General features: G+C 38.9%; 1 protein-coding gene across 1 annotated transcript in view; it reads left to right on the top strand.

Annotated features, from left to right (window-relative positions):
* Nucleotides 1-14,587, top strand: part of UNC79 (unc-79 homolog, NALCN channel complex subunit) — a gene marked incomplete at both ends in the record, with an annotated part of 145,796 nt that overhangs the window by 48,084 nt on the left and 83,125 nt on the right. The window contains 5 exons of the mRNA XM_081344670.1: nt 1,792-1,915; nt 2,841-2,981; nt 5,111-5,335; nt 10,549-10,776; nt 12,134-12,275. Of these exons, the coding sequence (XP_081200796.1) occupies nt 1,792-1,915; nt 2,841-2,981; nt 5,111-5,335; nt 10,549-10,776; nt 12,134-12,275 (860 nt within the window). The remainder of the gene's footprint in view (nt 1-1,791; nt 1,916-2,840; nt 2,982-5,110; nt 5,336-10,548; nt 10,777-12,133; nt 12,276-14,587) is intronic.

Genomic DNA, 14,587 nt, shown 5'->3' with positions numbered 1-14,587 from the left:
TGTGGCCTGTCCTTCTGCAAGCTTTGCACATGGCTGATCGGAATCTGCAATCAGTGCGAAAATGGTTGCCGCCGCACCCTTTACATTTAGGTAAGAGAACTGACTTGTAAGTGTTCTCTTGCTGCTGGCTGTTGCGGTGTTGTGCATTGGGTTGCTTTTGGAGTCGGTTGATTCCAGGCTCTTCTTCCTTGGAAGATTCTTCGGTGCATTTGGTGTCCTCTTGGTGGACCGTTTCTTCATGCTTTGTCGTTTTGGTGGGCTGTACTGTTTGAACTGCACTCCCGGCGGCTTTGTCGGCTATTACTTCATCTTGTGCTTCTGAAAACATTAAGTTTGGTCTGGCAAAGAGTCTCTGTTGAAGCGTTTGGTTCCGTAGGCTGCAGACGAGCCGGTCTCGTAGTCTCTCTTCTAAGTTTGAGAATTTGCATAGGTGAGTGGCCTGCCTCAGGCCCGTGATGAATTCTGAAGCTGATTCACTAGTTTGCTGTACTCTCTGGTCAAACTTGAACCTCCAAGCCATTTCAGACATCTTGGGCTGGAAATGTTCGATTAGCTTCTTTCTGAGGTCTGCGTAGGAGACCGATTCTATCAGCATTGGAGCGAAGAGGTTCTCGGCCAAATCAAAGGTTGCTGGGCTGCACAGGCAGAGTAGCGTTGCGGCCTTCAGTCCTTCTTCCACGATCTGATTTGCCTGGAGGTAGTTTTCTACCTGGGACAAATAGGATGGCCATTCCTCTGGGTTCTTCACGTCGAATTCTCGAAGTCCCCCGACCTTCGGCATTCTGTCTTTGCTGGTTCCTGCGGTTTCTTCCGAATCCTGCTTCCCAGGCTCAGGGAATGAGTCCACTGAGCACGAGGTCGCTAGCATAGCTTGCTAGCCAACCTTGGGGGGGGGGAAATGCCTTTTCCCTCCGGCGTGCCCTGCCTTCCCCTTGTAGACTTCAACTCTTTTTCCAGGGAAACAGGATCCCACTTTCGTCACCAGTGTTGTGTAGTGGGTTCTTTGGTGCAGGAATGAAGACGAGGCAAGTGAGTTCAGGAAAACTCATGGTTTATTGCTTGCAGAATCCGAACTGAGGAAATGGCTGTAACTAGCTGCAATATATAGTCTAGCCCCTAGGCGGCAGCCAATAAGTTTGAAGCAACCATTGCCGCCTAGGGATAACCAATAACAGCAATGGAGACTTGTAGTCTGGGTTGCTGGAGAGCCGTTAGCTGCTCCAGCAACCCACGTGGTATTACTAATGAGCCCAATACATAACAGGAACTATAAAAATTTAAATTTCCTAATGGTCAGGAATGTACACTACTGCAGCTTACAGGACTGATGGTCCTGTTTCACTGGAGATATTTGAGCAAAGGTGGAAAGTCATAAACAGGAACGCTATAATTCTATATTATTTGCACTGAACAAAGTTTGGATTAAAGGGGCCTCAACATTCTTTCTAAACTGACATTATAAATTCTTCTCCATTCTTTCATATATGTCAAACATTTTTCACTCTACACTTCATGCTTCTCATAGAATCTTCTTACATAATTTCTTTTCAAAATTCCATAGTACTATTGGCTCTTTTAATGACCACTAATTCGCATAGTTCCATTTGGAATTTATTCCAGTAAAAACTACTGCTATATGTCGTAGAACCTTTACATATATGTAATGTTTTCCTGTTCAGGTGTCTAGAATTGTTTAAGTGTCATTTTTATTTTTTTGTGGGCAGCCTTTGCTCTTTCTGACAGCCATCTTAAAGAACCTACTAATCAATCTTTTGTCTTTGTGCATTGTAGTAAAATGTTTGATATTGAGCTATGCCCACTCCCTTTTTCTCTGGAGGAAATGTTTGGCTTCATAAGCTGTCGATTCACAGGATATCCATCCTCTGTTCAAGAACAAGCTCTGCTCTGGCTTCATGTGAGTGCTGACATATCTTTGCTCAAGTCATCCTATGGAAGCACATTCCAGTGTGTTGATTAGACATAGTTCCCAGATAGTATTGATTGTGTGCATCAACAAAATTTTAATATATACTAATCCTACTAATTATTTAATTTGTCTATCATGTTTTTTAATTATTAGTATTAATTAATATCCCAAGCAATATCCCAGGAAAACATTAGGTGGCTTCTATTGTTATTGTCTTGGAGCTACCTATGATGAAGCTTTGTGATTTGTGAGACATTTTCATAAAATACCTTACAAGGTTTGTACCCTTACTTCCTTTTGCTTGCCACCTGTTATGAAATTAATACAATCTCAAGAAATCATACAGAGGCATCTGATGCAGAGGCTAAGCAGATCAGCATTTGGTTTTGTCTGGTTAGAAAGCAATGTGGTCATTCTATACATAAGTTTTGTCATGACAGAAAGATGTACATTTAAGAAATTAAGGCTTAAGTAACAATTTTAGGTGACTTGCATTAAGAGTCTCTTTGAGGAAGCCAACCCAAAAGCAGAAGCTGGGTTCACATATATTAAGCCATGATTATTTGACTTTGATTTGTTGAACAAATAATAAAAAAATGGGTTTGTATGTTTTGCTAAACCATAAATCTTAGGTTCAGTGGCACAATTAATATATCATACTACTGGTAAGCCTAGATCAATCTCACACAAACTTCATTAGTGTCATGTATAATCCACCCATAGGCTATAGTTCAGTTGATATCACACAGATATCACAGTTTCAACCCCCACGCTCTAGATCTTAATCTGTATACGGACTAAATTAAATGCATGTTTTAAGTTCGTTTTTCATTTTGACCTAGTTTCTAAAATATACAGTAGCACTTCAGTTTTTAGTTGAACCTGAGAACGCTGTCTTCTTCCTCTTTTTCAGGTGTTATCTGAATTAGACATTGTAGTTCCACTTCAGTTGGTAATCAGTATGTTTTCTGATGGTGTTAATTCTGTGAAAGAACTGGCAAATCAAAGAAAATCGAGAGTCAGTGAGATAATTGGGAATCTTGCAGCTCGAAGGGTAATTCATTATCAATTTCCTTTATAACAGGAGACACATTTTGCATTTATTTTTTGACTAAGTCAGTAAGTGCAATCAGTGAAAATGAAGTGTGATTAAACTGAAGTCCTTTGAAATGAACGGGGCTGAGCATGCAGTTAAGCATAAAACTGAACTTACTTACTTAACAGGAAGGTCTGCTGAAGATTATAAATGTATTCATTGCAAAAAATGCATTTGGAATCAGGTTCAAAGTAGACAGGATGTTTTTTCGTAGAATTGGCAGTTATGTACATTTATTCATTTATTTACAAAAACCCACTAAATAGCAAATTTAGGTCTTTGACCTGGATCAGGACATTAATTATTAGGAGTGAAAGCTTAGTCATTTGCTATCTGCTGCAGTCCCAGTCTAGATCCCTCCATTCCTTATTCATATTATTTGTATATAGGGAGAAAAAATTCTAATAGAGGTTATAATGAATTCTGCAAATATTGCAAGTAGCAAGTGTGGAAGCATGAAATTGATGGGACACCAGTAGGTGTTAAAAAGTTCTGTTATGAAAAAAAGGATTGTCCCTCCATCAGTTTTAGTTATCATGGCCAACTATAAAGGATTCTGAGCGTTTCAACATAATTTCAGTTGGAGGGTTGTAAAATATAAATATAAAATATATTGAACTATATCCCCCTGGCTTGACCTAAACTAGTTTTTTAGAAAACACTTCCTGCTTGTTTAAACTGTATATACCAGGGGTAGGCAACCTTGGCTCTTTTATGACTCGTGGACTTCAACTCCCAGAATTCCTGAGCCAGCTGGCTCAGGAATTCTGGGAGTTGAAGTCCACGAGTCATAAAAGAGTAACCTTCCAAACAGAGGTGTCTATGGGTATTTTAAACCTATATAAAAAGTTTATAAAAAACACAAACTACTTAACTCAGTAGGCTAAATAAGCAATTAAAACAATTAAACCAGCAATTGGATAGCAGAAATCAGGGTGATTCACATGATTCAAATATTAGAACTGCAAAAATCTGTAGCCTGCTAGATGGTAGGAAAAGAACTTTTATGTACTTCTCTGTTACCTTCTTATGATTGTTTGGATTTTTATAGCTCAAATGTCACTCCAATTTAAAAGAATGAATAAAACGGGGAATACTGTCAGGAGAATCCATAGGTCTTAAAGTTGCCAAGGTTGGATTCCCCTACATTAGAACAAATTAAGATTTAACAGTAAAAGTTTTAATAGAACTGTTTTTGCCTTGCCTCAAGAAGACAATAGAACTCCCTTGGGGGAGATGCTTCATCTCTATATATTCTCATGGAAGGGTACCAAGCATCTTTTAGGCCTCGGAGAGAAATACACGAGAAAGGATGCTCCTTTAGATATGTCAAATGTAGTTTGGCTGTTTGTCGCATCATTTTATTAAGACTTAAGATGCACCTAATTTGTGCCACTTAACTGTTCCATCAGTCATGAATGGAACAATTCAGTGGCACCTAAAACAGCTAAATGGGATCTCTGAAAAGCATTTTGGAATACAATGACCCTGTTGTTACTAAATCATGTTTTTCTGCTTTTATGACTGCTTTGTTAATAGCAGGTTACACTGTATCTTCACACTGGGAAAAATGTGTCTTCTGCACAATTCTATCATGAAATAAATGTATTTTCCTAAATTAAGCATATAGGACAGTGATGGCAAACCTTTTAGAGACCGAACGTCCAAATTGCAACCCAAAACCCACTTATGTATCGTTGGGGGCCGGGTGGGCGTGGCCCATTGGGTAGGTGTGGCCCATTGGGTGGGCTTGGCCCATTGGGTGGGCGTGGCTGCGGTGGTAACGGCAGACTGGGTGGGACTAAAAAGTTCAATCAATCCCAACTTTTTGAGATTTTTTTTTTCCTGTGAGAAGTTGAAATTGATTGATTGAACCTTTTTTTTTTTTTGCACACAGCAGCGGAGGCCTAAAGTGAAAAGGTTTTATAAAACCCAGCTGAAGGCCTAGGACTGGGGTGATGCGCGTGCCCACAGAGAGGGTTCTGCGTGCCACCTGTGGCACCCGTGCCATAGGTTCGCCACCATGGATGTAGGAGCTCGCTGTCTCGTATGTTATTTTAGTTATTTGGTTATTTGGTTCCCTCTAGGTGAGCATTGCTTCCGATCCAGGGCACAGAGTTCAGCATAATGCACTGAGTCCATTCCCAAGTCCATTTCAGAGTCCATTTCGCAGCCCCATGCATAGCCCTTTCCGCAGTCCTTTCAAAAATTTTGGACACCCTGGAGGAGGAAGGACCATTGACTTTGACAGTGATGATGATGAAATGAATTTGAGTTGTTTCATCCTGATGTTTGATCTCATCTTGAAGCAGGTAAATAGTCTACATCCCAATATTGTAAACATGGTCAGTAACAGAATCCAGATATAACCATATCTTGTTTGGGAACATTTTAAAGAACCTCTTAGTGTTTTATATAGGTGCCAATTTGCAAGCCAGAGATTATTTATATGCATCCAGAAAGATTCAGTGGTATTCAGATTTTTGGGGTCAAGAGTTCACTAGGCCTGGGTGAGTCCTCTTGGCCTTTTGGTGAACCCAAGAAACTAAAACCATACTACTTTTTTTCCAGCTGATAGGCATCATGATCCATGGTACAATAGCCCAGATATTTTAACAAATCAAAATATCATGAGATTCTGTGACTATTTAATTTGCTGGCTGGGTGGAGGGTTTCTGGAGAGCTAGAAAAGGATCATTAATAACCTGCTCTAATGTTGGATGGCTATGTAGTGTAATTGATAAATATTGATTGAAAATTACTGATTTCACACAACATACTGTCAGGAATTTGAATCTGAGTCAAAGATCTATATTTAGTTTAGTTATTTATTAAATTTATATGGCATTCATTTTGCAGTTTGAGGCAACTTTGTTCAGCTGAATCCTATATTCAGCCCAAAATTCAATAAAAACAATCCTTTGGAGATGCAGCATTCAGGATGTAAATAGTCAATTGCTCAATTGACTTACCCTATCAAAACCTCCTACAGCTTTCTTCATGCATCTTTTAGAAGGACTGTGGATTGCTTCAAATACATACTTCTAGTTAACGAAGATTCAGTTGAATTATCCAGTCAAAACAGATTTACAGATTGAAGCAGATTTACTGCTACACAGCAAAGCAAATCAGGTGGCTAGTCATCTCTATCCTGATTTCCTTCTGTATGGTCTAGGTATCTCTGGCAATGCTAGTCTGGTTTTGCTGCTCTGCTAACTAACTGAGAGTGTTGCCAGTAAGGCACAGCCCTGATACAATTCAATTCCATCCAGAAGAGGCCTTGCCAATGTGTCCTGCCCAGCCTGAAATAAAGGAAACCCAAGTTGCAGGTGAACCTTTCCAGGAGGAATGAATCTAGCCAGCCAGATATTATAGTGTATTGTAACTCTGCTAAAGGGACGTGGTGGCTCAGTGGGTTAGGACACTGAGCTTGTAGATCAGAAGGTCGGCAGTTTGGCGGGTTGAATCCCGAGTGCCGCATACATAGCAGAGTGAGCGCCTGTTACTTGTCCCAGCTTCTGCCCACCTAGCAGTTCGAAAGCACGTAAAAATGCAAGTAGAAAAATAGGGACCACTACGGTGGGAAGGTAACAGCGTTCTGTGCGCCTTTGGTGTCTAGTCATGCTGGCCACATGACCACAGAAACGTCCTCGGACAAGCGCTGGCTCTTCGGCTTTGAAACGGAGATGAGCACTGGCCCCTAGAGTCGGAAACAACTAGCACACATGTGCGGGGGAACCTTTACCTTTAAGTCTGCTAAAGGCAGGAAAATGGAGGCAGAAAAGCTAACTCCTTAGGGGCGCCCTTAAGGAAGGGGAAGCCAGTGGACATTCATGTCATGTTGAGAAAAGGAAATGGACAAGCAAGAACTTTAATAGTTTTTATAGTTTTTGTTTTAAACTGGAATACAAATAATTCTTGTTTATCAGATAGCAACTATTCACTTTTACAATAGTGATGAAAAAGTAACTTTGCAACCAATCCTGTATTTATGACCTTTACAGAAGCACTTTCTCTCTGTCCTGTGTTTACTGTTACACTTAATTAGTACACGTTGTCCTGGCTTGACCCATCACCACCCCAGAGTGGAGAGATTGTCTAAATAAGATTGTCTCTTCCTGAGCTGCTTTTCTCTCACTCCCTAAAAAGTGCTAAGGGCAAGTTAACCAGCTCAGCTCTGTATTCTTAATTAGTTGATTAGAACCCAGTTGGCTGGCAGCTGCTGCCTGAAACTGACTAAATCCTAATCAGTTTTACATTAAAGGCAAACAGCTGGCACCAAGGCATTCCTTTTGAAGTGTATTCCCTATTGTGTGCCTGCTTACTTTCCTTTTATCCTTTCCTCTTCAATGCATGTAAATGCAAACATTCTCTTCTTGCTAATTTTTTTAATCCCATTTATATCCCGCCCTTCTCCGAAGACTCAGGGCGGCTTACAATTTAAAGCACAAATCAATGTGCTTAGAAATTATCACAGTGCCAGGTGAGTATCCCAAAGGTAGGGTAGTGGGGGAAAAGGGCTATAAAATTTGCCCTTTTAGCCAGCTTCCTCATCAGATGAGTTTAGAAACCCTGCGATTTGGGCTCATTGAGCTTTTTTTGGGTGGTATCCAGATTGTTGGGGGCAATAAGCTGACTTTGTAATAATGCCGCTTGGGGGGGGGGCGAAAGCCCTAATAAGCAGGCATATACATAGAATGAAGGCTATTGCTAAGCACATTGATTTGTGCTTTAAGCCGCCCTGAGTCTTCGGAGAAGGGCGGGATATAAATGGGATTTTTAAAAAAAGCAGTGCAATGCTGAAGTAAAATAATAGTTGCAGTCACATGATTTTCCCCCCACTTAGCGATATCTTGCTTAATGACCAGGTTGCTGGTTTGAATTGTGATTGCTTAAACAAGAACTACCTGTAAGACATTTTCTGCACTGATTTGGCCAAATCATTTGAGCTCTTTCCTGTAAAATATAGTGGGTGCTGTCCTGTCTTTTCCTCATCTCTGCCAAAAAAAAGTCCAGCTCCTGATGACTTAGCAAACAAACAAACAGCTGGTGCAGAATGCGGCCGCGCGTGTAGTGATGGGAGCATCCCGATACTCCCATATTACACCCCTCCTGCATGAGCTGCATTGGTTACCGGTTGTCTTCCGGGTGAGATTTAAGGTGCTGGTACTTACCTTTAAAGCCCTACATGGCCTAGGCCTGGGATATTTGCAGGACCGTCTGCTGCCGGGAATGACTTCCCATCGCCCAGTGCGCTCACACAAAGAGGGGAAGGGCCTTCTCTGTCGGAGTGCCAGCCCTGTGGAACCAACTCCCCCTTGAGCTCCGGATGGCCCCGGATCTCCGGTCCTTTCACCGTGGCCTTAAAACTTTCGTTTTTCATCAGGCTGACCTGGACTGACGACAGGGTTTTTTAAAATGTTTTTTAATTTCTAATTGTTTAGTTTAACTTATTTATTGGGGCTGTTTATTTAATTTCTTTTAACTTTTGTATTTTGTTTTTATTGTTGTTAGCCGCCCTGAGTCCTTCGGGAGATAGGGCGGCATATAAGTCCCAAAAATAAATAAATAAATAAATAAAATTATGTAGTTTTCTGTGGAGCTATATAGAAATGGGATTTTTTTTCAATTTACCAATCTAGTCTACAGCCCTGGTGTTCCCTACCTATATATTAATAAAACCTGGCTCTATTTGGCATCCAGATCCAGACAAGGCTAGTGCTAAGTGTTGCCAATTGCTGAGTATTTTACCATCTTTACTATTATCATTTTCTCTCCAGACTATCAAAAGCAGCTTCAACTATTTTAATGTTTTCCTGTTATCATGAATCCAATAAAAAGATTGAATCAACAATCTCAAAGTAGTTTAATCAGTTTAAAATTGAATGTCAAACTGCAACTCAAATGGAATCATACCTGTTTTAACAATTTCAAGCTGAAATTGAATCACATTGAATCACAGTGATTCATACAGGCTTTATTTTTAATATGGAGAAGTAGTTTTATAATTCTCATCTCTGTGTTGTATATTATGATTTGTCTGAACATACTGTGTAAGCCAGTTTTGGGAAATGAGTACCATGGAATCTGTGCTGCATTCATATGCCAAAAATATTACATATACAATCTTCTTTTTAATCTGAATTCAGGTCAGATGGATGTCTGATTAATTTATTCAGCTAGCTAGAACAAGAACAAGAAGAACTGGAACAATAAGAGACAATGTGATTTAGCTAGACTCTTTTGTAGTGGGTGGCTATAATAAATCTAATTAATGATAAGGATCAGTCCTTTTTTTGTAAAAGAAAAAGGTGCCGGAACTCAAACATGTCATACAACCCGCCATGCCTACCCTACAAGGTTCCATCCAAAAAAGGTGCCGGAACTCCGTTCTGAGAGTTCTATGAGAAAAAAAGCCCTGATAAGGATTGAGATGGATTGGGCCTGGGAAGCCTCGTGTTCAAATTCCCATTCAACAATAGAACTGGCTGGGGTGATTTTTTTTTGACACAACTATTATGTCTCAGCACAATCTGTCTCACCAGTTTGTTATGAGGATAAAAATCAGGCAGACTTCCCATGTGCAATATTGTAAACTCACAAAAGAAAGACAAGATATAAAGACAAGACATAAATGTAATAGTAAGATCTTGGTGACCCATAACCACACTGTAATCACTACTGAACTGGACTATTTATTTGTCAACATTCTTAAACACTCATCTCCCACATAGAGGGGTTCAATGCAGTGTGTCCTATACAGTTAGTGCAGAATACAGAATTCATATTCCTAACTGGGAAAACCCATTGTTACGTCCATCTAGCAGTCACTACATTGGCTACTAACAGGTTTATTAGCTCAATTGAAACACTATTTTTAACCTATAAAGCCTTATAAGATATAGCACTGGATTATAACTACTTTACCAAATGTAACACTGTACATCTGATCCAGTCACCAATTGAGATCTGATTGAAGGTTCTATGGCCAGGGGAAGTAAGAGACATTAGACTATGAGTGACACCTAATTGCAGAACATAATATAGTATTGCAACCTTTAGTGGTCCACAAGCAGCTGTTTTGTGAACAGCTGTTTGACAGGAAGAAATTCAACTAAAACTAATTTTCAAAGGGAATAGTAACAAGTCACTTGTTGATTTTGTTTTGTCTGTTTTTCAGCTATTCAAATACATGGAGCTTTTAAGAGCCGATGTGCTGTTGTATATTAGTTAGTAGACTAATTTAGTTAGTTGGACCAGGGCTAGGATGACCTAAATTAAAATACATACAGAGCCATGGAAGATGATTCAGTGTGTGTGTGTGTGTGGGGAGTTGTTGTGGAGTAAAATTGGAGGGAAATGTATTATGTATGCTTTCTTGAGCTCCCAGAGAAAAGATAGGACATAATGTAAATAATACATTAAAAGCACCTTTAAGAGGGTACTCTTCTATTGATTTTACCCTTTGCCAATATTTATATATCAATTACTTTGTTAATGATTCCTCCTAAAATGTGTTTTTCAGATGGAATTACAAGATGATGGCATTACCTTGGGCTTGGAGAACAGCATTTCCAAAGACATAATTTCTATCATCAACAATGTATTCCAGGCCCCCTGGGGTGGCTCCCATATTTGTCAAAAAGAGGAAAAGGCAGTAGAATGCAATTTGTGCCAATCTAGTATCTTGTGCTATCAGCTGGCTTGTGAACTCTTGGAAAGATTAGCCCCCAAAGAAGAAATCAGACTGGTGGTAAGCAAATTAAAGAAAGGATCTAAAAAAGTATCCAGAAAAATTCCTATTGTATTTATATATCTAGGTCATGACTGTGATATTTTTGCCTTCTGTGTTCCATATGTTGAATATACAATATGCTATTTGATTTGTGCAAAAATCTACATAGAAATCCAATGGGTGTATTAACTTTCAAGTTCTCAAGGCCCCATTCAACAGCAACTAAAAAGGGTATAGAATACCAACTGTCACTGTTCAAATGTTGCTACATTTCCTAAATTTAATTACTATTAGATTGGTAAGGTTGCTGGGAGATGTAGTTCAGGAACATCTGGAAGGTCATCATTTTTTTTCACCTTAATAGTGAAAAAGTCCTGAACTTATGTCTAGTTGCTCAACAACTGTTCAAAGTTAAATGGACTCAAAAAAGTTACATACAACCTGTCCTTGAAGTTATATCCTCTGCATCACTCCCATGGTCACATTTCAGGCACTTGGCAACTGATTCATATTTATGACCAGTTGCAACAGCCCACAGTCACATGATTGTGTTTTGCATCTTCTTTTCCATCCAAAAAAATGCCAGTTGGATAAACTGGATTTGGACTCATGACAATGTGATTCACTTATTGACCAGTGATTCACTCAACAACCACAATAAAAATGCCCATAAAAATCAAGTCCAGACATGTGGTGACTTGATTTATTACCACAGTGACTTACGACCAAAATTCTCAGTTCAGATGTGGTTGTATGTCAAGGACTACCGGTAAAAGCAAGGATCCTATTTTTGTTCAAAGATTACAAAGAACAATAAAACTCAGTGAAAATGGATGCTCTATAATGACGTTGAAATATAGTAAACAATTTTTACACAATTATTACAAATTGTTTAAAAAACATGGTTGCTTCTCCTACTCTGACTCTCAGCCATAGCAGCTTATAAATGTCAACTTTGTGAAGGGTGAGACATAATTCTTGTAGGGCTTTCTTGTCTGGTTGATGGTTATAAAAATATGCAAAAGATAAAATTGAAAGGTCTAGTATCTGTTGATTAGTCTTAGTTCTGTATGTAAAGTATTTGCAGGAGATGACGAGGCTGAGCTCGAGGGAGGGGTCAAATTCACCATCAGTCATTTGTTCATGCGTACCCACAAGAGATCTAAGTCCAGCCCACCTTAAATTCCTTTTTATCCTTAAGTCCTGCAAATTTCCCTTGACTGTTAATAGCTCAGATTCTTGTAGATAGTTTAAGCTTGCAATAAACCTTTATATGCATTTGAACTGCCTGAATCTCCAGACTTCCCTGGCACTTGACTGTATGTTGCCCTGAAATATGTACATGTGGATACTGAACATTGTTTTTTATTTGAAGGAACCGACAGATAATTTAGAGGACAGTCTTCTTGATTCCAAACCAGAGTTCATTATAGGAACCGAAGGGGATGCGAAAAACAAATCTGCCCAAGAGCATGGAGAAAACCCAGGGAACCACACAGTAGCAACAGAAAATACAGGTATTATTTTTAAAAATGTTAAAGTTAAAATGCTATAATGATTAAAATTGAAAAATAGCCAATACCTATTATAACTTGCCTCAATCTCATGATTCTCTCTCTCTCTCTATATATATATATGTGTGTGTGTGTGTGTGTGTGTGTGTGTGTGTGTAAATATATATGCATACATTCCTACATACACCCCATAAATAACATAGAGACATTGCTAATTTGAACTCACTTTCCACTTGTCATTTCTGACACTTCATTTCCCTTCATTCCCTTTAATAAATATTGATATCAACTGAGATTAGCCCCAGAGAGGCATCGTGAGATCATTCATTCTAATGGTAGGTTAGCCTCCCATTACCAGTGGTTTTCCAGGCCCTGAACTGAACTGCCTGCCAGAAAGGTAGAAAATTCCCCTCCAGAAACCAGTAACATCCTTTAGGCCCCTGGAATAGAGCATGTGAACCAACATAGTGAAAAATGAAATGAATTGACTGGATTGACAACTTAGACATCAATTAAATTAAATGGAACGCAATTGGACAGTCAGAAGATATTTCTCAAAACACAAAAACAAAGTAGGAACAGTACTGCTTTTATAGGAAGGATATAGCAAGGACAGTATTTGAGTATAGTGCAATCACTGGCTTTATAATCAAGTTCAATCTGAAACTGGCAGAAGATCCAAGCAAGATGCGCTGCTTGTGATTGGAGATTGAAGTGCTAACATCAGCAGTAACTACGAAGGAAAGTGTAGCTGGACTTTCACTTTAGCAAGCAAGGGTAGGGCTTGCTAAAGTGAAATGAAGCAGGAAAACAACTTATCAATGATTTCTGCATTGCTGACACAATGCTCCAATACAGGTAGTCCTTGACTTACAACCATTTGTTTAGGGAATATTTGAAGTTACAATGGCACTGAAAAAAGTGAGTTATGATAGTTTTTCACACTTATGACCATTACAGCATCCTCATGGTCATGTGATCAGAATTTGGACACTTGGCAATTGGCATGTATTTATGACTGTTGCAGGGTCCCAGAGTCATGTGATCCCCTTTTGTGACATTCTGACAAGCAAAGTCAATGGGGAGTCCAGATTCACTTAACAACCATGTTACTAACTCAACTACTGCAGTGATTCATTTAACAACTGTTTGTTGTAAAATGGGACAAAACTCAACAACTGTCTTGCTTAGCAAGAGAAATTTTGGGCTCTAATAGGGTCATATGTTGAGGACTACCTGTAATCAGAATGGTTTCCATGTATGTGAACTTTATCAGATTGAATTCACAGAAATCAAATTGACTATATTATTGCTCCAGGGAAGTAGAAAACTCAGTTGTACAGCAAAGAAATGGCCAGGGGCTGACTGTGGAAGAGATCATGAACTGCTCATATGAAAGCTCCCAATTAAGCTAAAGAAAAAAGCCAACTAGTTTCCATTTATGATCTTGAGCATATACCCACCAGTTTTAAGGAGAACATCAGAAATCACTTTGAAGTTCTGAATCTTATGTATAGAGAACCAAAAGAACTGTAGCATGAAATTAAACGTGTTGTTAAGAATGAATGTGAAAATCAGAAGGATACAGGAATTTATGGAATAGCTACAGAAATATTCCAAGCAACTGAAGAAGAATCTGTAAAGATCATATCCAAACTATGCCAACCTATATTTCAATACTAAAAAAGGAGAACCAACAAAGTATATGTTGAAATTATTCCATATTCTTAATTTCACCATGCTAGCAATGCTTAAGATCATTTAACACAAATTAGAGCCCTACACAGAGAGGCAGAAGATGCCAGATGTTCCAGCTGGCTTCAGAAATTGAAAATTATTTTCAAGCTTTAGTGATGAAAGTCAAGGAGGATAGTGAAAAAAAATGGGACTATTAAATGTAAAGACCAAACTAATGACAAGTACAGTAATCAGTCTTAGAATGGCAATGAAGATACTTAAATAGTGTATGAGTTCTGCCTTTTATAATAAACTTTCAACAGTTAAGGAACCAGAAGTCAAGAAAATATGCTGTAAACCAGCAGTGAAGAACTTGGAAAAATACTTAGTTATCATGCTGTGTCTAAACTTACAAAGATCATAACTATGTAGTTAATGGTTTTCCCAGTTTTACACTATGGAAGCAAAAGATGAATGAATGAACCTTTATTATCAAAGTACAATATGTATACAGTGAGATTGGTTGAGTCTCCCTTCATGCCACCACCACCACAACTCACAGTGACAAAAAACCCACCATCTCGTTACACCATGTGAGCTAACTGCACAACACACCGGCCTTGCAAGTCAATCATACA

This window comes from Vipera berus (genome assembly GCF_964194415.1).
Source record: "Vipera berus genome assembly, chromosome: 1".
In the NCBI taxonomy this organism is placed as follows: Eukaryota; Metazoa; Chordata; class Lepidosauria; order Squamata; family Viperidae; genus Vipera; species Vipera berus.
This window is presented reverse-complemented; position numbering and strand designations above follow the sequence as displayed.